The 27,334-nt window shown below is 39.4% G+C and overlaps 2 protein-coding genes across 4 annotated transcripts in view; one reads left to right on the forward strand and one right to left on the reverse strand.

Moving 5' to 3' along the window:
• The first annotated feature begins 64 nt into the window (after positions 1 to 64).
• Positions 65 to 21,299, forward strand: TDG (thymine DNA glycosylase). Its single transcript, XM_069585222.1, has 10 exons — positions 65 to 336; positions 10,283 to 10,425; positions 12,367 to 12,611; positions 13,508 to 13,577; positions 15,007 to 15,142; positions 15,347 to 15,429; positions 15,510 to 15,604; positions 17,988 to 18,159; positions 18,572 to 18,697; positions 19,329 to 21,299. The coding sequence occupies exons 1-10, from the start codon at positions 314 to 316 to the stop codon at positions 19,457 to 19,459; spliced, it is 1,224 nt and encodes a 407-aa protein (XP_069441323.1). The 5' UTR covers positions 65 to 313; the 3' UTR covers positions 19,460 to 21,299.
• Positions 21,300 to 21,413: 114 nt separating this feature from the next.
• The window catches only part of GLT8D2 (glycosyltransferase 8 domain containing 2), a 53,557-nt gene continuing 47,636 nt past the window's right edge, over positions 21,414 to 27,334 (reverse strand). For all 3 annotated transcript variants that reach the window (XM_069585232.1, XM_069585231.1, XM_069585233.1), the window contains 3 exons: positions 26,514 to 26,680; positions 25,400 to 25,512; positions 21,414 to 22,008 (listed from right to left, as the gene is read on the reverse strand). In XM_069585232.1, coding sequence (XP_069441333.1) covers positions 21,836 to 22,008; positions 25,400 to 25,512; positions 26,514 to 26,680 — 453 coding nt within the window. In that variant the 3' untranslated portion in view covers positions 21,414 to 21,835. The remainder of the gene's footprint in view (positions 22,009 to 25,399; positions 25,513 to 26,513; positions 26,681 to 27,334) is intronic.

Below are 27,334 nucleotides of genomic sequence, written 5' to 3' on the forward strand. Positions count from 1 at the left end.
CAACTGGCAAGCAGAAGAACCAACGAGAGGAGCGCGAACGTGACTGGACGGCCGGGCATCACGTGATAACCACAGGGCGTGAGATTTGGCTCTGAGCAGACGGAAGCACAGCGCTGAGGATGGGGCTGGCCTAGTGTGGGAGGGGGAATTGGAAGCTTGGGGGAGGAGCCTGTGCACCAGCCACTGTCCGAGTTCTGCCAGCAATCGAGTCCGAGTGTCTGGTTATTACTGTACCGCCGCTCGTGCGCCGCGGTACTACAGAGTCGCTGGGTTGCCGGGTCCGAGTAGCTGCGCGCGCGAGCGGCAGCAGGGAATGGAAACAGAAAACACGGGCAGGTAAGGCCGGGGCGGAACACCGCCCCTCCCCCCGCGCCCCTTGCCGTGGGGCAGGCCGCGGGCGCGCGCGCGCACACACGCACGCACACACACGCACGCACGCAGGGGTTCCTTAACAGTGTGGCCCCTGTAGCAAGGTCCGGGCCGCGCATGCGCACTGGCGGCCCGCCAGGCCACTTTTTCCCGAAGTCGTTCCAGACACTTCAGTTTAGTCGCTCAGTCGTGTCCGACTCTTTGCGACCCCGTGAATCGCAGCACGCCAGGCCTCCCTGACCATCACCAACTCCCGGAGTTCACTCAGACTCACGTCCATCGAGTCCGTGATGCCATCCAGCCATCTCATCCTCTGTCGTCCCCTTCTCCTCCTGCCCCCAATCCCTCCCAGCATCAGTCTTTTCCAGTGAGTCAACTCTTCGCATGAGGTGGCCAAAGTACTGGAGTTTCAACTTCAGCATCATTCCCTCCAAAGAAATCCCAGGGCTGATCTCCTGTAGGATGGACTGGTTGGATCTCCTTGCAGTCCAAGGGACTCTCAAGAGTCTTCTCCAACACCACAGTTCAAAAGCATCAATTCTTCGGCGCTCAGCCTTCTTCACAGTCCAACTCTCACATCCATACATGACCACAGGAAAAACCATAGCCTTGACTAGACGGACCTTAGTCGGCAAAGTAATGTCTCTACTTTCCAGACACTTAGCTGACATTAAAATACGGTCGTAAGCAACCAGCAGTCTCCAATTAATGTTTCTTTCCGGTTACCTTTCTCCGCTACATTTCCCTTCACCCTCTATTATCATGCACAGCTGTAAGGGTGAAGTGTTATATGTATCTGTGTGTGTGTGTGTGTGTGTGTGTGTGTGTACAGCTGTAAGGAGGAAATGTCACATGTATCAGTATGTGTGTCTGTGTGTCAGTCGCTCAAGTCCGACTCTTTGCGACCCCACGGACTGTAGCCCACCAGGCTTCTCTGTCCGTGGAATTCTCCAGGCAAGAATACTGGAGTGGATTGCCATTCCCTTCTCCAGAGGAACTTCCGAACCCAGGAATCAAGCTCTGGTTTCCTGCATGGCAGGCAGATTCTTTACCGTTTGAGCTACAGGGAAGTCTCTCTGTATAACTCTAGGAGTTTTCATCTCAGAGTTGTAGGTTTACTGTGGCTTTCTTCCTCAACGGTGTACCTAAGGGGCACGAGGTGGATAACGTTGCTATTCTAGAGCTCTTGAATTCTGAAGCTAGCAATAACACTTCCAATAAGTTATCTAAAATTGTGTTTTAGTGGTCTTGGCGACAGTCTTAAGTATTTACTTGTCATGTGCCCTTTGGGGAATGAGGTGCGTGGGGAGTTTTGCAAAAGCAGAGATTTCGAAATTGGAACCTCTGATGGAAAGCCAAAGGAAAAACTAAGTATAATAACAGAGTCTTTTAAAAGAAAAAAAAAGTTTACATCGGAACACAATACTGTTAGACCTCATTAAGAATTATCCTGATTTGGGGCTCTAAACTTGGGGAAGACACTGAAGTTCTCCGGGCCTGTTGATGTCTGTAAAATAGGGCGTCGTGGAATCTGGTTCTGACATGAGTCAGTGTTAGGTGGAAGGGGAGTGCTTTAGTAACCAACAGAGATTGTCTTAAGAGTTTAGGGAAGGAGGTAAAGTGCAGACTTCATCCTGACATTATGAATCAAATCCTGAAATAAAGAACTCCATTTCTTTCCCTAAAGAACTTTACAAATAAAACTTGTGGAAATTGCTCCTGTCTTTATGATCTTCATTCCAATCAGAATTGAAACCTGGGTAAACGCCTACCATCAAATAGATTGCAGTCATCTCTCTTGTATCCATAGATTTGTTCCAGGCCCTTCGGAGACACCAAAATCTGTATGCTCAAGTACCTTAAGAAAAAATGGCAGAGTCCAGTTGGCCATTGTGTAGGTTCTAGAATGCACACAGGGAGTGTCTTACAGCAAAGTAATAGGTTTCTCTGGTACAATGTTTAGCTCAAAACTGTCTGACTTCTATTTGGTCTTAACTGAATCCATTGGGTTATAGACCATTTTTTATTCTGACTTATAACATTTTCACTTTGGGAAGTATGGGTAACTCTGTGTTAATACTCTGAGGAGTATTTTGTTGGGGATTCTGAAATGACTCAGGCCCCTGGTAATCCTGAGAAAGTAGTGCTTTGTCATCCTTGTCTTTGTGCTCATCATGAAATGTTTGGTATAGTTAATTTCCTTTTTATTTTGGAAGAGATTAATTTCAAAAAAACTACATATTATAGATGTAGGCCCTTTTTTTAAGAATGAGAAGAGAGTTCAAGAGTCTTAAAAAGTACTAACCAGAGAGAAGAAAAGGAAGACGAGGACCTGTGTATGTTTCTAATGAGCTCAGGCATGAAAAAGAGGCTTACCAAAGATGGGAAGTAGGATGCTGAATCAATAACTGGAAAGAAATGTGAAACAGACCGCTGAGAATACAGGCAGGAAAGATTAACCCTCAAATGAGATTGGAACTTTCTAGAAATGGTAAAGAGACTAAGAACTTGTTTTCATTAGTGTAGACCACAAGAAGGACAAGAAAGTTTTGGGTTTTCTTCCTAGTTCACTGACATGTTGTTAGATGACAGAGAACATAAGCACTTAGTTCTGATTTTGCTTTTTCATTTTCAATTAAGAAAATTGAGTGTAGATGGAAAATGGCAAATGGATGTCTGTAAGAGAGATTTAAAGCTCAAGATCAATGAGGGCATTTAAGAGAAGTTTCAGCTGCTCTAGCAGAAATCATGTTTCCTGGCCCAAATCAGTTGTATTTCAAGTGAGAGGCAAGATTACAACATTCTTTAAGAATCTGTAGAAAACAGGCGAGGAGCCTAAAGCCCAAATATAAACACATGGGTCCCTTTTATTTTCCAAAGGTAGACTCTGCCATGGAATTTACTTTGATTCTCAATAAAATTTTTATTTCTCAGTGGTTATTGAGCATATTTAAAAGGATACTGATCATTAGGCAAAAGTTTGTGTTGAATAAAGCAAGACCTACCCAGCTAGGTTCTTTCCCTTTTTTATAATGATACTAGGTTAGATAGCATCAGAAGGAGATGACAGGAGTACCTAAAATATTTAATCATCTCCCGTTCCTTTGTTTTTGTTATGACAAATGTATTATATACCAGGCACTGTTTGGGGATTTTGTTTGCTTTTTTGTTTTGGTCACATGGCTTATGGGATCTTAGTTCCCCAGCCTGTGCCATCGGCAGTGGAAGCTGAGTCCAAACCACTGGACCACCAGGGAATTCCCTGCCAGTCTCTGTTTTAAGTGTTCTACATGTGTTGACTAATTTAATCCTCACAATCAATAAATTAGGTGCTTTTCTTCCTATTTTACAGATGTGGAAGCAAGGATGTGAAAAGGTTAAGGAACCTGTCTACAGGGCTAGTTAGTGGCAGAGCTGATGTTTGAATCCAGGCAGTGTAACTTTAAAGTCTAATTCCACTGCCTCTTGTGGGAAGATGAGGATGGAATGGTGGTGGTCATATTCAGTTCAGTTCAGTCGCTCAGTCGTGTCCAAGCCTTTGCGACCCCATGAACTGCAGCACACCAGGCCTGCCCGTCCATCACCAACTCCCAGAGTTCACCCAAACCCACGTCCATTGAGTCGGTGATGCCATCCAATCATCTCATCCTCTGTCATCTTCTCCTCCTGCCCTCAATCTTTCCCAGCATCAGGATCTTTTCAGATGAGTCAGCTCTTCGCATCAGGTCGCCAAAGTACTGGAGTTTCAGCTTCAACATCAGTCCTTCCAGTGAACACCGAGGACTGATCTCCTTGCAGTCCAAGGGATTCTCAAGAGTCTTCTCCAACACCATAGTTCAAAAGCATCAATTCTTCAGTGCTCAGCTTTCTTTATAGTCCAACTCTCACATCCATACATGACTACTGGAAAAACCATAGCCTTGACTAGATGGACCTTTGTTGACAAAGTAATATCTCTGCTTTTTATATGCTCTCTAGGTTGGTCATAACTTTACTTCCAAGGAGTAAGCGCCTTTTAATTTCATGGCTGCAGTCACCATCTGCAGTGATTTTTGAGCCCTCCAAAATAAAGTCAGCCACTGTTTCCCCATCTATTTGCCATGAAGTGATGGGACCAGATGGCATGATCTTAGTTTTCTCAATGTTGAGCTTTAAGCCAACTTTTTCACTCTCCTCTTTCACTTTCATCAAGAGGCTTTTTAGTTCCTCTTCACTTTCTGCCATAAGGGTGGTGTCATCTGCATATCTGAGGTTATTGCTATTTGTCCCGGCAATCTTGATTCCAGCTTGTGCTTCTTCCAGCCCAGCGTTTCTCATGATGTACTCTGCATAGAAGTTAAATAAGCAGGGTGACAATATACAGCCTCGACGTACTCCTTTTCCTGTTTGGAACCAGTCTGTTGTGCCATGTCCAGTTCTAACTGTTGCTTCCTGTCCTGCATACAGGTTTCTCAAGAGGCAGGTCAGGTGGTCTGGTATGCCCATCTCTTTAAAAATTTTCTACAGTTTATTGTGATCCACACAGTCAAAGGCTTTGGCATAGTCAATAAAGCAGAAATAGATGTTTTCCTGGAACTCTCTTGCATTTTTGATGATCCAGCAGATGTTGGCAATGGTGGTCATGTTGGGTGAAATCAAAACTGCTTTACTACTGAGAGTCAAAGGGAGATGGAAGAGAGATCTATACTGATGTGCCATGTAGTCCTCCTGCCCCAGCTTTTCACAGTTTAACAGCTTTGAGGTGCTAATGGCATGATGATAAAATATTTGAGTGATGCAACTGTGCGAGGGGTTTGTGGAATTGATAGACTGAGTGAGAATCCAGGTTAGTCCCAACTGACTAGAATGTGAAGCATCTTTTAATGTGAGATGAGGGAGCAGCAGTGAAGGGCAGTTTTCACTGATGGTAAACTCAGTACGAATCAACAGTATAATGTGGATGCCAGCAAAGCTAATGTAATGGATTTTGTTATGTGTCTCCAGAATGAAGAATTTGATCACGCTGCTCAGTTTCAGGTCAGTGAGGCTATGGAGCATTTTTATTTTATCTTAAGCTGCAGAAAAATGATCATAGTGAGGAAACTTGAAATTATGCTGTATGCAGAAGAGTTCAATAAATTGGGGGTTCTGGCTCATTCTGTTTTTGAGTTCACAGTATCTAAATAGACTCTGCACAGCAAGTACCCCGTAATGCATGGTGAATACACACATTCCCACTTAGCAATATTGAATGTAGACTTTAGATAGTTCAGTTCAGTTCAGTCGCTCAGTCATGTCTGACTCTTTGCAACCCCATGGGCTACAGCACACCAGGCTTCCCGGTCCATCAGCAAGTCCCGGAGTTTACTCAAACTCATTGAGTCGGTGATGCCATCCAACCATCTCATCCTCTGTCGTCCCTTTCTCCTCCCCGCTTCAATCTTTCTCAGCATCAGAGTCTTTTCCAGTGAGTCAGTTCTTTGCATCAGGTGGCCAAAGTATTGGATTTTCAGCTTCAGCGTCAGTCCTTCCAGTTAATATTCTGGACTGATTTCCTTTAGGATGGACTGGTTGGATCTCCTTGCAGTCCAAGGGACTCTCAAGAGTCTTCTCCAACACCACAGTTCAAAAGCATCAATTCTTTGGCACACAGCTTTCTTTGTGTTCTTTTAGATAGCTAGGATAGTATTTCATCATAATTTATGTAATAGTCCCTTTTGGTTGTGCAGTTGGTTTATTCAACATTGATATTTTATAAGTGTTCAGTGTTATATATGCTTGTTTAAATGAAGGTAATAAAATGTTGCTGTGTTGGTTGTGTCTATCCAGAGTTCTTATGTTGAAATCTCTAAGCCCCAGTGTGGACACTGGGAGAAGGGGTCTTTTGGAGGTGATGAGGCCATGAGGCCCAAGCCCACCTAAATGGGAGTAGTGTCTCTGTGAAAGAGGTCCCAGAGAGACCCCTCACCCCTTCTGCCATGTGGGGACACGGCAAGAAGGCAACCTAAAATGAGCCAGAAAGCAGGTACTCTCCAGACACTGAGTCTGCCAGTACTTTGAACTTGAACTTTCCAACTCCCAGAACGGTGAGACACAGATATTTGTTTTTTATAAGCTACTCAATCTGTGGTGCTTTGTATAGCAACCTGAAGGGACTAAGACAAATATATTTAGGTAAAAAGCAACTTACATTTTTTTTTTGTTTTAATTTCATTATACATTAAAAATAAATTTTATTATTTTAACCAGCTTTAAATGTTCAACTTAATGACTTATTTTATTATTTTTTAAAAATATAAATTTATTTTGATTAGAGGTTAATTACTTTACAATATTGTATTAGTTTTGCCATACATCAACATCAGTCCGCCACGGGTATACACGTGTTCCCCATCCTGAACCCCTCTCCCACCTCCCTCCCCGTTGAACTTACATCTTCAACTTACATCTTTAGAACAGTGGAAAATGACTGAGGATTAAAGAAGTTAGTCATCTTAGAGAAACTTCCAAGTGTTTTTTTAAATACAGCAAAATCCGAATTAACTGGACTCCTTACTTAATCAACTGTGTGTGTTTGTGTGTATTTTGAGAAAGACAGTTCAAAAATGCACACTTTATCAAATTTCAGACAGTGGTAGAAAACCAGTCCTTTGAGCATTGTTCAAGTGAAGAGGATGTTCAGTGGAGGCTAGGAGAGAGTAGAGGGTTAACTGCAGGCAAAGGGGAGAGGTGCAAAACCATCATCATGAGAACAGACATTGATGATAGGGGACAAAAGGCAACAGGGAAGTAAAATCATTTGTCATGCTCCTGAGTTGGATATCAGGGAATTACAGAAAATTAAAATGTTTCAGGGCCTCTTCTGAGTCTGGACAGATTTGGTCCTATTTCCTGCACTTTCTCCTTATATGTGGAAATCACAGAAATCTCACCCTCATTTTCATGGGGAGGGAATGGAGGTCCTAAGACGATGAATGACTTAACTAACTGTGCTTCTTTTGCTGTCTCTCATACAGAGAAAATTATTGTTATAAACACTGCAGAATTCTGATACAAAGGGGCAGTTATCCTATGTTAATATATACAGCAAATGTATTTAGGAATTATATCCACATTAAGTTTGAAATAGGTTCATGCTGCTTCCAAACTTAACCTTTATTAGATAATAGGAAATGAAATTATCCAGAATTGTAGTTCATGAAGGTTTTCGTACAGGTGGAATGCTGTCTTCTGCCAAGTAGTAAGAATGTTGTAGTCCACCCTCTTTCCTTTTGTTCCACTATTGTTAGGAAGCTATCAAGATTATCAAGCTAAATCAAATGCTCAGATAGAGTATATTTCCTCAGAACTTACACATTCTATTATCCAGAGCCTTCTCTGTTTCCTTTCTAATTCATCTTATGATAAACTGACGGGGATAATTTTAGAACAATTAAGGGACCCATCTATATTATAGACAAGTTTCTGAATTTTTCTTTTCTAAATTGATACACATGTCTAAAATAAGACCGCATTTTCTCTTATTTTTTACTTTTTCTTCAGCCAGTTGACATCTAAAACTTTGATTTTCAGTTTTTGAACCTCAGAATTTAATGATCTGATAGTATGCTAACGGAGCCACATTTTGGAAATTTTTTTAAGTTCACAACCCTTTTGTAATGTGAATGTTGTTGCCCTGATTTATATATTTTTAGGAGTGGATCTTTGTGAAGTGCTCAAAATGGGGCAAATGGGAGAAACTGAGAGCCGTAACAGTAAACATGGGGGAGAGTGAGACACCATCTTGGTGACGCTGTGACAAGCTAAGGACAGACCTTCCTGCATGCTCTTGGCGGCTCACTCACTGTGACCACAGGAGTGCTCTTTTGTATATTCAAGCTGAGTGGGGCTGTTGGCGTCTCAGGAACCTGATACTGGCCACAATCAAAAATCACATTATATTTCACTAGAATTTCCAGAGGGCAGCCACACGAGACCTCTCGACTAACTCGGCTATCTCCAGCTCCTCATTAGAATATCTGAGTCTTTAACATGGAACAACTAGTTCATCCAAAAGTGCTGTGAGTGTTACTAAAGAAAAGTGTGGGAAAAAAAGGACATTTGACTTCGTGCCAGGCAAAGTTTAAGACCTTTGCTTCTTTTCAATTTTACATCTTAATTTCTAGTCCTTTCCTACATGCTTTCTCTATGTGCAGCCTTGGCTCACAATGCCATTTTGTATTCTTTTCCACTTTATATTAAACATTCTCTATGCTTTTAAATATTAATAAACTTAATTTTTGTAACTGCATAGTATTCTCATGTTGATGTACTATAGTGTACTAAATCACTGTATTGTCTTTATTTTTTGTGTAATTTGAAAACTATATTTAAAGAAATAAAACTCTTAAGATAGTTTAATATCTTTCTCACTAATCCTTCACCTTTTCTCTACCATCTTACCCCTTAAAGATAGCTTGAAGCTAAAATGCTTCTCCCGTGGTTTGTCCATTGAGTTGGGCCTCAGTTTTTCTTTCAGTATCCAGTGCTCTAGCCTAGCTACCCCACCAAGAGTCTGTGACCCTGTGTCTGCATGGGCCATTTAAGTTTATCCTGGAAATGTTTTGGTTTGCCTTTTTAAAAAACAAAAAACATTTAATTAAGATATGATTTACATGTGAAGCTCACCCATTTACAATGTACTAGTTTGCTTTTTTTTTAAGTTTGCCTTGTTAACCTCTGCTTTCTGAGCACCCTGTTTTCTTTCTCCACACGTCACAGAAAGAGAAAACCATTAAGTAGAGTAGCTTGTCAGAGAAAACACGGCTTTTCTCTCCGAATGGTAGACGTCGTTACTCATTTTATTGCCTGGTGCTTTTCTTCCTTCTGCATATTTAATGGCATTTTTTTGGCATCAGCTGTCACTCGAGTTTCGTACAACATGTGTTTACTTCCCCAGCTTTGTGCTGATAGCAACAGCTTGAGGTAGTAGTTTATAGCCCCCAGAAATACTTTTTAGCAGTATTGTTTAGCAGTATTGTGAAGGCCTGTGTTCCTTACGTTGAACAAAACACTTTGAACAGCGTTTAAATCGTGTTCAGAAGAGAAGTTTAGAGTGGTCTTTCCCATAAATTCACAGATATTTATAGAAATATCTATTTCTAACCCTCATTTAATGGCAAAAAATCCAGCGACCATTAAAAAACAGATGAGGGGGTAGGGTTGGGAGATGGTGGTCAAAGGGCACAAACCTCAAGTTATAAGATTAACAGGTTATGGGGGTCTAAAATGTACTGGATGGTGATTCTACTTAATGATCCTGAAGGATGTACTTGCAAGTTGCTGAGAGAGCAGATTTGAAAATTTTTCTCACCACAAAAAAGAAATGGTAATTAGGTGCCCTGGTGGAAATGTTGGCTAAGGCTTTGATGGTAATCATTTTGTAGTATATGTGTGTCAGGTCAGCACTGTTGTACACATTAAACTTAAACAATGTTGCAATGTATCAACTATATCTCAATAAAGCTGAACATAAAAAGGTTACATTGCAGAGGATTTCTGTGACAGGAGAATTAGATACTGAAGGTAGGAATACAAATTATTTTTGTGGATTTTTTAACTCTGTATGGGTTGGTAGGACTTTCAGCTCTGCTAGAAAATTCCCATGATCTCACTTCAGGGAAAGTATAGGCTTGCCTAACAGGACTGGTAAGTTTTACTGATGACACATCAGTGTGAGAGTTAATTATAGTTGGTTAGTAGGCACCAGGTGAAGATTGGGTAAACGTACATATGGGAATAATCTTCCTCCTCTCTTTGCTCCTGTTGTCAACTCTAAATAAATTCTCTAGTGTGGTTAGAAATAATTGAATCCTGGGGGTTTTTAAGAGCAGATCATTTGAACTTAAGTTTGGGTAATTTTGTCTTCCTATCTTATCCTGAATTGTTCTTTCAGCTATTCTCTTCAGCAAGCTCAAGCTTTTTATACATTTCCACTCCAACAAATGATGACTGAAGTTCCTAATATGGCAGTTACGAATGCACAAGAAATGCCAACCGAAGTTCCAGCCCCAACACCTGCTCAGGAACCCACACAAGGTAGTTTTTGCCAGGATAGTTTAGAAAATTACCATGGCATTAGCCAACTTATTTAAGAAAGGGTTTAATGATGAATTTTAACTCTGTTTTTGTGTTAAAAAATTTAATCTACTTTTTAAGTACTTACTGTGTTTCAGGAGCTCTGATAGGTTTGGGGGGATAAAAGAACATAGCTTCTGCCCTCAAATCATCTCATAGGAGAACATAAAATTGAATATGAAGCTCCTCAGCACACCAAGTGGTGAAGAGGAACACAGGATGCTGTGGGGCTGGCACCTAACTCGGACTGAGGCTCAGAGGCAGCTTCATGGAGCTCTGAAGTTCAAGGGTGAGGGAGCGGTACAGGAAGAATGGGAGGAGGAAAATTCTAGGCCGAGGGAGCGGCGTGCATCAAACTATAGACCTGAGGAAGCATGACATGGTTGAAAAACCATAATTCTCTGTCATTGGAGACTGGAGTGGAGCAAAGAAGTAGTGAGAGAGGAGTCTAGATAGGGGGCAAGCAAGGCTTGTTTAACCTAAAGAACATATGTTCTATTCTGAAGGCAACAGGAAGCTAGAGACTGAATGGAAACAGTGACTTAATAAATGGATTGACATTTGAATATTCTAGAGAATAGACTGTAACAGAGATATGTAAAATATATATCTAATAATATAAATAAAGTAAGATGGTAGAGAGCAGGGCAGAACTTGGAGGTATGGCCATGTTAGTGGATTTCATGGAGGGGGATGAGGAAGATAGAGGAGTCTGGAAGTCACTTCCAGGCAGTTGGATGAAGGAGGTACCATTCACCAAGACAGAGAATTAGAAGAGAAGAGGACAGATTCAGCAGTGGATTGAGGGGAGAAGGTAATGATTTTCCCCCGTGCATCAGTGTGGTGTGAGGAGAGTGCTGAGTTTCAGTTTATGGTTGCAGAGCATGTGCAACTCCACTGCGATGAAGGTCCCCCTGCTTCAACTCTTCTGTTTTTCTGGGCAGGAAGCACTAGGACAGCTACAAGCTGATGGAGGTGGATCCCTTGGCACAGGCAGTGGCTGAAGCAATGTGAGGAGAAAAGAGGATGGATGGAAGGCTCAGATGAGAAAACGCCAAATAATAGTGGAATAGGGTGGGGGCCTGGGAGATGAAGAGCCATATTAGGGGAGTTGTGGATAAAAAGGCAGGGCTTCTTGTTGGATAATTTTATGTCATTGGTTCTTGTCCACGGGTAATTTTCCCCTGAGGGGTTTATGGCATTGTCTGGAGACACTTGGTCATCATGACTGGTAGGATGCTACTGGCATCTAGTGAGTAGAGGCCGCTGTTGCTAAATTATTCCGCCTAAGATGTCAGCAGGGCCAAGGCTGAGAAACTGTTTAAGGTCCTGAGATCAGAGTTCTAGTCTTACCTTCAGACAAACGCTGCCAGCCCAGAGAGTTCATCCCTGGCATCTCTCAAGTCACCTCTTTGACTGTGTGAAGAACAGAATATACACTCAGTTCAGGGGAAAGAAGCCTGCAAACCATTTGAGGTTTTCTGCTGCTGGGAATTACGGGGAAACTGAATTAAAATGTTTCCTTTCCTCCCTGTTTTTCTATTTGGTCTTTCATTTGTTTGTTTAATTATTTATGTATTTACATTTAGAATTCTTATAAATGGTATGTAGCTACTTTGTGTCCCTGGAGAAGCCATGATGCCAGGTAAGAGTGTGGAAAATCAATCTGATTGTTAAGGATCTCTCATCCCAAGAACTGCCAGCAGAGAAAGGAAGGTGGGGTTGGGACCACATAGACCCAGTTCTCTGGTGAAGGAAGGGGGAGACGTTACAGAGGAGAGTGATGTCGTGAAATAGAAGAGAAAGCTAAGGATGTTGATGGGTGACTTTTCTGGGAAAGCTGCATAAAGTTTGTAAGTTAAGGTTTTCTGCAGCTATATCCTGGAAATCACTGTGTTTCAGAGACTCCTCCAAAAGGAAGGAAAAGAAAACCCAGAACAACAGAACCGAAAACGCCAGTGGAGCCCCAAAAACCTGCTGAGGCCAAAAAGTCTGGCAAGTCCACAAAGTCAAAAGAAAAGCAAGAAAAAATTACAGACACATTTAAAGTGAAAAGAAAAGTGGACCGTTTCAATGGCGTTTCAGAAGCTGAACTTCTGACCAAGACTCTACCAGACATTTTGACCTTCAATCTGGACATTGTAATTGTAAGGATTTTGTCCTCCTTTGGGTTTATAAGTAGCATTGGTGGATTAACGTGACTTAACCATATCCTTGCAAAGAGCATTTTTCCGAAAATAACCATTTCTGAGAATCCTTTTGGTGGTAAATGGTGTCACCTTCTTCAGGTTGTATCATATGGCTGTGTTTAAGAAGGTGGGCTCTAGGGCAAGGCCGTCTGGTCTCAGATGTTGCCGTGTGGGTGTATGTCCATGGACAAGCCTTCCTGAACACTTAATTTGCTCGTTGATGAAGCAGGCGTATTGATAGGATGGAGTGGGTCCTCTGGCAATTACACGAAATGATCCACATGAATCACTTAGGTTGCATGACACTGTGGTTTCTCCATGAATGATAACACTGATTTTGAACTTTGATTTTTGTAACTGTAAGAAACACCAGCATGTAGACAACTGTGTCGGTGATGTAGAGGCAGCTGCTTTTGGGGAGCTGAGAAACAGACTTAAAGCTGCGCATGAGCTCTGGTTGACTGACTGTTCCAGGACAGTTGGGAGTGAGGGTGCTGGGGATATAAGGGACTCAAACTGGTTTTTAAAAGCAACAGCAAGGAGTTCCCCATTGGCCTAGTGGTTAGGATTCCAGGCCTTCACTATCAGGGCCCAGGGTTTGTCTCTGGTCAGGGAACATTCCCCAAGTCACACAACGCAGCCACAGAGGAAAAAAAAAATCAGCAAAACTTTAATATAAAGGAAATCTCTTTCCTCAAAATGCAATACTTTGTTCAGGTCAAGAGTAGATAATTGATAAAGCTTATGATGCTGGGTTAAATTTTTATTTTAATCAATTCACCACTCCTCCACAGAACCCCTAAGACCTAAGCCTACTTTTCAAGACTAAAATATATAAACATTTTGTTTTATAGATTGGCATAAATCCAGGACTGATGGCTGCTTACAAAGGGCATCACTACCCTGGGCCTGGAAACCATTTTTGTAAGTGGTTAACCTTCTTTTACTATTTTACTTTTAAACTAGATGTCCTTGTTAATAGTTTGGGTTTGTCTGTTTTTTTTAAACCAAAATGTGTTTTTAAAAAGAAACTGGTTGAGTAAGTACACATACGTCTTTTCAATGTGTGTGTACACAAAAATGAAAGGTGTGAAATCCTCTGACACTTAACATTTTGGTTTATAAGAGTGGAGGGATATGGAAAGAAATACTTTCTCTTTTGTTTATTTTCAGTGAGTTTTACTATCTTTTTTAAAACAATTTTTCTTTTTTTAGTTGTTGTCTACAGAATATTAATAGTAATCATGCCAATGCAGACACAAAACTTGATACCTTTCCAGATTTCTGCTCATCTTATTTCCTAGGAGAAATGAAATGCATTGGCCATCAAGTTGTAATAGTTAAAAAATGCTCTGATTGTAGACATTCTCTACGGATAATTTCCATCTAGCAGAAATTAGTATTAAAGACCCTCATACTTGTAGAGTGAGCTTTAAAACCAAGTATAACTCCTGTTGTATTATCTTATATATAAATCATCTAACACTGCCTAACAGACAATCAGGAGTGCAACAGATTATCAGGAAACACCAGCTGATTATCTTAGTGCACTATTTAAAAACTTCTAGGACAGGGGACTTCCCTGGCGGTCCAGTGACTCAGCACTTACACTGTAGGGGCCATGGGTTCCGTCCCTGGTCAGGGAACTAAGATCCTACATGTATGCAGTGCAGCCAAGAAAAAAGAAAAACACTTTTAGGACAAATGATAGTAATATATTTTTAGAACTAATAACATGTTGTCTCCCTTATTTGAAAAAAAAATTTCTAGAGATATTTCACTCCTTATTTTCTCCTCTGTCAGTATGTCTGAAGCCCTGAGTCACTGGTGTATATTTTATCTGTTTGGGGTTTTCCAGGGACAGGTGGTGTTACTTCCAGTTGTTAAAAAGCTAAACAGTTTCAGAGTTTAGTGCGCTGTCTAGCTATATACTCAACAAGCATTTCCTCCGACCCCCTATTAAAAGGACATAAATAATAGTGATATCTCATAAGATAGCTATGATGATTAAATGAAATAATCCATATGAAGGACTTAGCATAGTACCCAGCACATAATAACTGCTTGGTATGGTATTTGACCTATGTTATAGTTTTTAAAATATACTAAATCTTTTTTTCTTTTTTTTTTTTGGGGGGGGGGCCTCGATCAGAAGGACTTGGGCCCCCCATGAGCGGCGCCAGGGAGTGGGTCTTCCGTATGCCACATGTCCCACGCCCCACCACGGGGCGGGGATATTTTTTCTTTTTTTTAATTTCAAGTATAGACCCACATAATTCATGGGGCAGAAAAACCTTTGACCTTCTACAGAAATAAACTGAACTTTTTCTAAATTAAACTCTCTTGTTCACAGGGAAGTGCCTATTTATGTCAGGGCTGAGTGAAGTCCAACTGAGTCACATGGACGATCACACTCTACCAGGGAAATATGGTATTGGATTTACCAATATGGTGGAAAGGACAACACCAGGCAGCAAGGATCTTTCCAGGTGATTATGGAACATTTGGTTTGATAGGTTGGAACCTTGGCCATACTTGTGCTTTACACACTCCAGGAGCATCCTAGGTATCTAACTAGTTCAAGCTGAGCATAGCAGTTTTATGATTTTCTCTTTTATTGAAAGCTGTCTGCATTTATCACATTATAAATACTGCCATATTTATAATTTGACTACTTTTTAATTCAATTTTAGTAAAGAATTTCGTGAAGGAGGACGTATTCTAGTGCAGAAATTACAGAAATATCAGCCACGAATAGCAGTGTTTAATGGAAAATGTAAGATTTACTTTTAAATTTTATCTTTTTTCTTCGATTAACATTATGGGCAATGTAAATATATTTGTATTTCATTTTAGGTATTTACGAAATTTTTAGTAAGGAAGTTTTTGGAGTAAAGGTTAAGAACTTAGAGTTTGGACTTCAACCCCATAAGATCCCAGATACAGAAACTGTAAGTCCTTAAAACTGCATTTGCAAATCAGATAAATATAATTTTTTTTTCTAGCTGGTTTTCCCTTTTTATTTATTCTGTTCATTTGTAATTTTTACCATTAAAAAAAGAACACTGTATTTTGTGGAATAATATCTGCATAGTAACTTGAACTAATTTCAGATTAATTCAGATGCTTTTACAGTTGTATTAGAAAAAGGAAACATTTTTCAGATAAATGCCTTTATAACTTTGTTAGTTATATTATTTGGCCAAAATATTGAGAGGAGGTTGCTCACATGCTGCATTCAGAATACATTTAACGGGATGTTCTTGCCAAATGCTAGTGGGTTAGTCCCTTATTCAGTTGTGAAACAAATATAGACACAATCCTGATCAGTGAAGCTGCTTATCACCCTTTGTTGGTGTACCTCAGCCCAGTCTCATGTTAGAGCCATATAAACAGGACAGCCCAGTCGCAGACAGGCATCCTGCCAACCTGACTGGCATTTGGTGCTGTTGTCCTTATGCATAAGGGCATCATACAGTGACATGCTGGTTTTAAAACTCTATATAAATTTCTGTGGAGTTTCTGTAGACATTTGGTTCAAATTTTGCTTCTTAAATATAATTTTTTGTTTACAACTTCTGAAATAAAAATACACATGCACAGACTTCTGTGCTGTAGATGAATTTTTAAATGATAAGCCAGTGTGCCAACAAGTTTCTGTGGAGACCTCAGAATACAGTTTCTGCCGCCAGTATATATTTTAACTTCGTTTATAGTTTCTTCTGTTTTTAACTAGTAAATGTGTAATTGATAAAGTAGGTTGTAGCACTGATCACTCTTTAAATAAAGGCATACCCTTGTCTCCTTGGGTAAAATTGCAGAGATAATAGACTCCTTCCTGTAGAAGGAGCATTATTGTCCCTGAAATGCCAGGGGAGCCTTGGTATATCTCTTGGGACGTGTGATCACAGTAGTGCGATAGTAAGTGAATCTGAATCATATCGAGATAGGTAACTTTGGCTCCTACAATGATCTGTGAGTGCATTTGTCTTATAAAATTTACTCTTTATCATGAAATATTCATAGGTATTGATGATGTTAGTGATCCAGCTTTTAAAAACATCTGCTTTTTCAAGTTTCTGGATCACTTTAATTGAAGGCTGTCTTGAGATTGGAAAAATGTGCTATTACAAAAACCTGGTAGCATTTGTACCTCTGAATCAGGCTTTTCTAAATACTGCATAAGTAAAACAAAATAAGTCAATAATAGTTTGGGTTTTTTTTTTCTATGATACATGGTATAGAGGCCAATTTAAAAATTAAAAATTATAAAAAATTGCAACGGGAAAGTCCGTAATTGAGCAGTCTCACTCTTTTATATATAAGATGTATATTTTGATATACTCTATGAAGGACAGTTTGTCACCATCATCCAAAATGATAAATGTAAATACCCTGCTTTCTAGCTATTCCATTTCTAGAAATTTATCCAACAAATACAGTCACATGTATTCAAATTTAAATATGTACAAGGCTTTTCACTACAGTTGATAATACTAAAAGATTGGAAACAGCCTAAATGCCCATAGGTAGATGCTGGTTAAATAAATTATGAAACTACTACACAGCTATAAAAAAGGAAACTTATTCTGATATAGATACTTGATACAGAGTTATCTCTGAGAGACATTGTTGAGTGAAAAAGCAGGGTGCAGGACAGGGAGTAGAGCATGTTACCATTTGCATGTTTTTTTTTTTTAATTTGATTCTAAATTCATGGAATATCTCTGGAACTAACAATGTAGATTGCCTTTGGGAAGGAGAACTAGGTGGATAGAAACAGAATTAGGAGGAAAGACTTTTCATTGTATAATTATATGCCCTTTTGTACAAACGCTGAGGGGGAAAAGACTCATTGGTTTTGATTTATTGACTTTGTAATAAGTAAATATTAGAAATCTGACTCAGACACAACTGCTGTTACTGATTTTGCATATATTAATATGTGGTAAGTATCAAGTTATTTACCCAAAGGAAAAGAAGGTCTCTAATCTCAATACGGAGAAGGCGATAGCACCCCACTCCAGTACTCTTGCCTGGAACATCCCATGGACGGAGGAGTCTGGTAGGCTGCATTCCATGGGGTCACTGAGGGTCGGACACGACTGAGTGACTTCCCTTTCACTTTTCACTTTCATGCATTGGAGGAGGGAATGGCAACCCCCTCCAGTGTTCTTGCCTGGAGAATCCCAGGGACAGGGGAGCCTGATGGGCTGCCGTCTATGGGGTTGCACGGAGTCGGACACAACTGAAGTGACTTAGCAGCCAATCTCAGTATGAGTGGATTCAATGGAATTATAAGGTTTCTGTAACTGTGAAATGTTGCGATTCCAGCTCTGCTATGTGATGCCATCATCCAGTGCAAGATGTGCGCAGTTTCCTCGCGCCCAGGACAAAGTGCATTACTACATTAAGCTGAAGGACTTAAGAGATCAGTTGAAAGGCATTGAACGAAACACAGACGTTCAAGAAGTGCAATATACATTTGACCTACAGCTCGCCCAAGGTGCGTTACCATTAGTCAGTCCTGTTGTTCGTGCCATGTATATCTACCTTATAGAAAGAATGTTGTGAATTTAAAAGCAGTAGAAAAGAAAACGATTTATCGGCAGCCAGAGTGTTCTGATAACAAGTGTTAGTCACTTTTAAAATCTCCTTTTACCAAGGGCTTCCAGTCTAATCCGAGTGTTCCTACATATGCTGAAAAGCAGGAGTGTAGGTCACCTAAAATTAAATCTCATAGGCTTTTACAGTTCTTAGGAGTTTATATTGTTTATGTTAAAAAGAGTTTAATATGAAAGTTGTTTCCGTGGATGTGAAATTCAACAAAAAGATTTATTCTTGATAATTGCCAAATAAAACTATCTTCAAAATTGTTACACAAAATCAGTTTTAAATCCCTCTTACCCTCCTCACAGAGGATGCAAAGAAGATGGCTGTGAAGGAAGAAAAATACGACCCAGGTTATGAAGCAGCATATGGCGGTGCTTACAATGAAAACCCCTGCCCTGGTGAACCTTGTGGATTCTCTTCAAATGGGCTGGGTATGTCCCCTCCCCCTTGTTTGTCCCTTTCAAAGACTTAGCCAGGATTGGGGGAAAGAGGGTTTTGTTTTTTTGTTTTTTTAAGAGAGAGTTAATTACTGAAGAATGGGAATGGAACTACAAAAATCTATTTAGTGACTGGGGGACTTCCCTGGTAGTCCAGTGGTTAGAATATCGCCTTACACTACAGAGGGCCTGAGTTCAAGCCCTGGTTGGGGAGCTAAGATCCCACATGCCTTGCAGCTAGGAAACCAAAATAGAAGCAATATTGTAGCAAATTTAATAAAGACTTTAAAAATGGTCCACATTAAAAAAAAATCTTTAAAAAGTCTATTTAGTGATTGAGAGTGAAAATTCAATGGTTATTTGATGTTCAACTACACAGGCTTTTACAACTCATTTTCTTGAAGTTACTGACTTGAAGTCCTCCTTGGTGCATTTCCCTCCTTGAATAACAAGAATTTATCAGTCCTGTATCTTAGAATAGAAATTTAAGTTGTATTCAAGAAGCTTGCTTAGCTATTTTAGTAGCAACTCTGCTACAATAAACTGTTAAAATCTCCTAATTATATCACTTAAAGCTTTTAAATAGAGTAATGTTCTTCTCCTCCCTCCCACACCCCCATCCCAGCTGCTGACAATGGAGAATCAACTTTCAGTGACATTCCAAATGGACAGTGGATGACCCAGTCGTTTGCAGACGAGATCCCTTCATTTAGTAATCACTGTGGGACGCAAGAACAAGAAGGAAACCACGTTTAAGGATGGTGTTTTTCAGCCCTGCTTAAATGCTGCAGTTTTAATGCAGTTGTCAAGTGGCCCTCGGTTTGCTAGCTGAAGCATTTTATTCGTATTTTATTCAGGTGTTGTGATCAAGGTACAGTGGAGTCAACTGTACGGACCTAAGTAGTTTGGAAGGAAAAGGGTTTTTCTGTATATCAGTTTTTGTATGTTTTGTAGGTTTTGAATGATTAACCATCATTCCAGCTTTTTTATAAAACTGTATTTCATTTATGAAGAAATTAATTTTCTTTTGGGCATCACTTTTAACCTGTAATTTAAAAATGCAAGAGTCTGCATCTTTACACTTGACTATGAACTGTGCATAAACTTAGATGCACCATTCTCCCTTTTCATGCCTAAGAAGGGCATGCTGCTAATAATATTCCTGCTGGTAAAGAGACACGTGTGCTGATTTTCATCTATGAGCTTAACCCTTGATGGAGTCTCATCTGCTAGTTTTTCACAGTGTTTAATAGGCTTCCTGACTTGTGGTCACACTCAGGCCTCCTTGCTTTACCAGTGGTGAGCATTTGTGAGGTTGTTTTGCAGTAGAAATATAGAGTATGGCCTTGCAGCAGCAAGGTTAACCCGGCCTTACCTGTCAGGGCATGAGCCCTGCCTTTGGTCCTCTCACCCCCATCTGCTGATCCTCTAGTAGGAAGAAACTATTCTGCTGAGATGGTAAGTTCCAGAGAATGCAGAAAACCTTTTAAACTTTCCTACTTCATCTGTGTTTTGCTTGAGAGACATAACATTTGATAGGAAGGAGACTGAACTTCTCTCTCAGTATCTATCACCATTCTAATTTTATCCTCCTTGACTTTTAGCATGTAACATAGAAATGATGAGAAATGAACTTTCAGGGTGAGTAACAAGAGGCTGGAGGTTGTTTGATAATCTTATTTAAACTGGTGCTTTATGTACATGAGATGTACTAAAATAAATAATACAGAATTTTTCTTGCTAGATAAATCAAGTAAGCCAGTAATTTTTTTAAAATTATCTGCATCATTGCTGTTTGTTACTGTGGACTAAGTGAACCTCATGTCAAGGTTAGTTTGAAATAATGTACTTTTGTGATTTTCTAATGCATATTCCATGGTGCTACAAATAGTCCAGACTACTAGGCCTGGTGGATATCAAAGCTGGGTATTCAGAAATGCCACTTGCATTTACTCCTGATCACAGCTGAATATTCTGATTTTATTCCTACCCAGGGAGCATGTTGTTTCTCAATATGAAAATATTTATGAAGTTTTTTTTCCTAAAAGATTATATAGCCTTTTCTTTTTATAATAAGAGATACAAATTCTTGTGAATTTTAACATGGTTTTTAGCTATAGCCATGATGGATTTTATTTTTCCTTTAGTCTAGGTCAAGCCATGTAAAAGTCATTCATGTTATTTAAATCATGTACTGTATTGCTGTTTACATGGATGTTTTGTGCAGGTGCTTTTATGTGCCTTGCATCAGGGATTAGGAACAATTTAATTATTTTTTCATGGGATTATGTAAAGCATGTAACTAGGTATTGCTTTAGTTTTTAATGATTGTAGTCTTTACATAGATTGGTTTTTTTTTTGAGTGGAGAAAATATCCTTTAAATTATGGTGGACACTCACTAGAGAATGGGTTTTAAGGATTTTTCCAAGCATACAATAATGGTGTTTTTCATTAAATATGACAGATGAATAGTACATGTTGATATACACTATACATGAGAATATGAGACTTTTTCATTAAATAATATTGAAAAAGTTTTAAAATTCATTTGAAAGTCTGATTGTTTTTTACAATAAAAAATATTGAGAATGATTATCCTTAAGTTGCAGTGTTTTCTGTAGCAAGACTCTGGTATTCTTTCCCTTGTTAATCTGAGATCAGTTTACTGCTATTATATTTAGCATGTAGAATAATAGATTATGAAAATCATTAAAAGTCTATGAATATTTTATTTTTTTAGACATTCCCATTTTAAATGTAACATATTGTTCTACAGAAGACAACATTGGCAACTTATTAAAAAAATAGCTACATGTAAAAAATACATTTAGAAATTTTTAAAATTTATGGCTGTAATTTTCATTCAGAGTTAATAAGCAAATTGCTGAAACCTAGCTCGGTTTATTTCTTTGCAATAATATATTTCACTCACATAATCTATAATTGTCACTTGTATTTAAGGAACTAAATCAATACCTATAGGGTTCAAGGTACTATTTGTACACAGTAGGGTTTTTTGCTTCTGTGGATCATTTGTATCAGCTTCTGTTCACAAAAAACAATGGTACAATAGGCTACAAATGGACAGTTCCGCATATTTGTACAGGAAATATTTTAAATGTCGAATTTTATCAGCTGTTGGGGTGGTGGAGTTTAAATATCCCTGCCGGGTCAGGAACAAACCAGCTCTCCCATAAATCATTGTGGACACTCGGGAAGTCCCACGGTTTATGTCTTCCATTCCAGTGGAGTAGTTTTGCCTCCTGCAGAAAATGCTCTGAATATCTGGTATCTGGATTCCAGCCTTGATTGTTTAGGGGACAATAATAGGCTCATTAGAAAAGTAAAATTTCATATTAAAAATTGAATACAAGTTCATTCTAAAGGGAAAAAAATGGATAAATTGATGGGTATACAATGAAGAATTTACCCCAACCCCGATTTTCAAAGAAACAACTGTTAAAAGAGTTTCTTGTGAAAGTCTTCCAGTAATGTCCTACTGGTATAGCTATGTGTGTATTTTTGTACCTTGCCTTTTTTTTCAAAGATGAATATTTTTTTGATAAAAGGTACAATTCACAAAGAAAATAGATGTCATAAACTGTTAAACACCTAACAACAAAGAAAGATACATAAAGCAAAAATCAGAAGAAATATAAGGGAAAAGAAAAAATATATAATCATAGTGAGACACATTAACATTTCTCTGAGAATATTTTATCAAGTACAGAAAAAATAATAGCATCTTGAATGATGTCACTAATAATTTAATAGATTTCTATGTATATATATCCTACATAAATATATTTAAAATTTTCTATCTCATACATTGTTATTAGATTTCAATAGGACTGTACCTTGCCTTTTGAAAATTACTATCTTGGAAAACTTTCCACAGCAGCACATGTGAATTCACTGAATCATTTTTAATAATTGTATAGAATGGATATGATTATTTACTGAGTTCCTTATTAAGGACATTTAGGTTCTGTCCCTTCACAAGCAGAAGTTGTTAAAAGATTGCTAACTTGTTACAAAGATTGCTACAGTAAACAGCCTTCTATGCATGTCTATACAGATGTATCTGTAGGATAAAATCTTGTAGTTGGAATTGCTAGATTGAAGGGTCTGTGATTTTTAAATTTTGATGAGGGATTGTCAAATTATCCCCCAAAGAATTTACATCATTTCCCTCCTGCCCAGAGTTTACAGGAGTTCTTTCTCTGCCTTTCTGTCCTTAATATGGCAGCATTTTCTTTTAAGCAGTCTCATTTTTATCCTATAAAATGTGACTGAGAATAAGATCTGCTTTTATCAAACAACTGTCTCTATTTGAATATTTTTCCCCTCATAAGCAACTGCTTAGAGACTACGCATAACCCTGATATTGTTATTATGCAGGATATTTTTAGGGTGTATATTCCAGAAGTACATTAAGATCTTGTGAATGTAACTTTTTTTTTTAAATATCCTCTGTTGTGTTACATTTTCTTTCTATGAAAGGGAATGTGATATTTTCAAACATCTAAAAGTCCATTGAGGCAAAAGAGGATGAATAGCTAGAATATTATAGTTTTAACATATGATGTAAGAGGGAAAAAAAAATCCTACACCTTTCTTCTGTTATTCATAAACATAGTTGTGTAGGTAGTTGCGGAAGAGGAGCTAGGTGTTCGGGCGATAGTAGCATCATTGGAATAATTATCAGTAGAAGAATCTACGCAGGAAATGCTCATTTGGAGAGTGGAGCCTTCACGTGGGGTCATCTCCAGGAAGCAGAAGAGCAAGTCTCAGCCCCACAACTGAAGGACTCTGTAGGGACTTGCAGCTTTGCTTTTCACTAAGTTTTGTAAATTTTTAAAACCTTAAGCCTTAACTGTTTAGACCCAAACTTAATAGCCATTAATGTTAATACTGCTTACTGCTTTAAAACACTCTAAAATGGAATCATTTTTCAGATGATTTCTGTGTAGCTTTACTTTGCAGACCATCCCCAGTTCCAAAACCTTCAGCGCAGATGCAGGCTCTGTTCTATAAGAAAAAATGACTCCTCTCCCTTAGAAGGTTCTGTCCCTTCCTGCTTGTCAGTAAATTAGATAGTTCGTAAAACGTAATTCTGAGTCTCTGTTCCAAGATCATTAACTTCCCTAACCCAGTCTAAGTGCCACATCACTGTTCCTACACATATTTTATAGCTATTCTACTTTGATGGGATTTTCTCCACACTCATCACTTGACCTAACAATGAGCCCGGCATTATAAAGCAAATCAAATGAAATATTAGTGTCCTCAGTGTCCCCGTATCACTCTTCTGTGCATACAGATGTTCAGGAAAATCAGGGGTGATACTAGTGAGGAGACAGGAACTATTTATGCAGCATCATAAAGAGGAGACGGTCATGCAGTTTCCACAGTTCTGACCTTCCTTCTACAAGGGACAGTAGGAGACATGCTGTCTTGCAGGATTGTTGAGAGAAGTGACGTTCATAGCAACCCCCAGAGCCTCGCCCAGGGCTTGGCAGTGTATGCCCACAATCCATTGTCTCCAGTTCTAAACTAATCAATCCCCAAATGTTTGAAAGCAAAAGGATTTTTAATAATTTCTTTGGCAGCAACATCTAAAACCCCCTCAGTGTATTGCATAATGTAAGTATATGCACATTACCTTTTAAAATTTCAGAACGTTTCTAAGTTTCTAAACAGGTCTGGCCCAGTGGGTTTGGCAAATGGGTTGGGGCCATACATTTGAAAGAAAGTGAATGTCTTCTGTGTCAGGCTCTGTTCTAAGCAGTTTACACATATTAAGTAATTTAATCCTTATAAAAACTTAATAAGGTTATATTAGCTTCCATTTACAAGTGAAGAAACTAAGGCACAGAGGGCTTCAGTAACTTGCCTAAGGTCTTAGATAATAGCAAAGTTGGGATTCCAGTCCATACCCCAGAGCCTGTACTCCTGTAGTGAAGAGTGAATAAAAGACTTGAGGGACTCACATAGTATACAGTCAGCAAGCAGTTTTTTCCTAAAAGATAAATTACAGAACTTGCCTTGTGGTCCAGTGGTTAAAAATCTGCCTGGCAATGCAAGGGTCACAGGTTTGATCCCTGGTCAGGAAACTACGATCCCACATGCCTCAGGGTAATAACTAAACTCACTGACTGCGATGACTGAGCCTGTGCTCTAGAGTTCATGCTCTGCAACAAGGTAAGCCACGAAAATGAGAGGCCCACACGTCACAACTAGAGAACGCCTGTGCCCTGCAACAAACACCCAGCACAGCCAAAAAAATAAGATAAATTGCCAGCTATCTAAATTCATTGTCAACTATTATGCTAATTCGTTTGGTTCTGTCCACTATAGGTTACTGCAAGAGAGCAGTAAAGGCATGTGAAAAAGTTCTGCCAGTGAACATTGTATCTCAACAAAAGTCCATGTTTATTGAGCATATACTATATGCTAAGCATGATTCCAGTTGCTTTTCCTGAAGTGCTTTTCCTAGAAACATCTCTCAGGTTATTTTTTTTTATCAGCTGCAGTTGCAGAATCTGAGCAGTGAAGGTTAAATAATGTATCCCAGGTGAGATCCCAGGTCACCTGGAGGATTTGAATTGAGGAAGATGGTATAATAGCACACTCTTCTCACCTTGGTCCTCACAGCATCTATAAAATGTACCTTGGTGTTCTAAAATACGTACCCAGGTGCCTTATGTGCCATAGGGGGTTGATGGTGGAGTATTTCCCGTGAAACACAATCAGCATTGGGGAGGTGGCTACCCCTCCTCCCAGCGAGCTGCTGTAGAGATTTTCCCTAAGAAACGGAATAGAAAAGCAACAGTTGGCCTGGAGTCCCACAGACTCAGATGAAGTAGAATCTAATCATTTTAAAAGGTTTGGCACAATGGTAAAGAATCCGCCTGCCAAAAAGGAGACATAGGTTCTACCCCTGGGTCAGGAAGATCCCCTGAAGAAGGAAAGGGCAACCCACTCCAGTATTCTTCCCTGGGAAATCTCATGGACAGAGCAACCTGGTGGGCTACAGACCATTGGGGTTGCAAAGAGTCAGGCATGACTTAGCAGCTGAGCATGCACAAGACAATCCCTTACTGAATAATAAGCCTATGGTCTTGGATTTTTCTCCAACTTTTTATTTTGAAAGTTGTTAAACCTACCCAAAATTGTGAGAATACCATGAACTCCTATATGCTTTACCTTGATTCACAGAATGTCAATATTTTGCTGTTTTACTTCTCAGGCTTTTTTATAGCAAACATTGAAGATCCCAAATTCTAAACCTATATTATTTAGAATGACTTTACTTACAAATTCAAGGTTATGATAATGTTAAAAATATCCAGATTTAAAAGATGGACAGGATATACACTGCCATGATAAGAGTGGTTGTTATTTTTATTATCACTTAAAATTTCAATAATGAAAAATGATTTAATAAATTCAACCTTTAAAAAGTTAACTTTATAAAATAATTATTAAATCTGTGTAAGGAGAAGCTCTACTAAGATAAATGATTTGTAGTTGAAAAGGTTCACTGGCATTCTGGGAGAAGATTTAAAATCACATTATTTAACAACATATTAGAAAATGTTTATATTAATAAGGGATTGCACAGGATCTCACTGCCTCTGACATATCATTTGAGAATAGCTTTTTCATCCACTGATCCCTTTTTTCTCAACAGTGCCTCTGTAAGAAAATCTGACCTCAGATTTCTAACCCCTGAGCTATGCATAGAAAATTAATGGAATAATGTTGTTCCTGAGCATGGAAAAAATGATAGAGGCCCACACATACTCCACGTTTTTTTGCATCCATTTCTCCAACTGCTTGGTGATCCGCTGGTGCTTCCATTCTGTCATGTTGGCAACAATCACACCAGGATTGAAAGAGCAAGTGCTGGGGCTGATGCCAAGGTCTTTTATCGTCTTCTTCCGGTAGTCCAGATAGCCCATATATGTGTTCTATAAAGGAAAAGGATACACATGCTTTTGAGCAAGGAATTTTTTGTTTCTGGAAAATAACCACTTTCTTAAAACCATTAGGCAGTACCTGGGCTTCCTCCTGGGCACTGGCCACTTCCAGTGCTTTCCCAGCTTTCTCTTGGTTCCCCAACCTCTGAACACTGGGTGCCCCTAGTCTCATGTCTGGCATCTGCTCATTTCTCCAGCACGAACTCCCTCAACAGTGTCATCTGGCTCTGAATCTGGGACATCCGGGACCTCTCGGTTTCCAGCTCCACTATATTGGCCAACTCGTCTGTCTGGTTTCTTAGTAAAGCAGATCTCCTTAGAGCCCCAAACTGATCCCAATCCTATCCCAAACCTGCTCTGCTACAACCTGCCCTACCTTGGTGGCCACTCCATCCTTCCAGTTAGAAAACTTAGGGTCACGAGGTCATCCTAGACTCCTCCTCACTCACTTTCCATATAGATCTCAGCAACCCTGTGGTCCCATCTTCCAAAATATATTCAGAAGCCAACAACTTCTTTTTTCTTCCCTTTTTTTTTTTTTGGCTGCACCATATGGCTTGTGGGATATTGCCATGTGACTTGTGGGATCTTAGTTTCCTCACCAGGGATCGAACCCAGGACCTTAGCAGTGAGAGCGAGGGGTCC

Source organism: Ovis canadensis, chromosome 3 (genome assembly GCF_042477335.2).
Source record: "Ovis canadensis isolate MfBH-ARS-UI-01 breed Bighorn chromosome 3, ARS-UI_OviCan_v2, whole genome shotgun sequence".
In the NCBI taxonomy this organism is placed as follows: domain Eukaryota; kingdom Metazoa; phylum Chordata; class Mammalia; order Artiodactyla; family Bovidae; genus Ovis; species Ovis canadensis.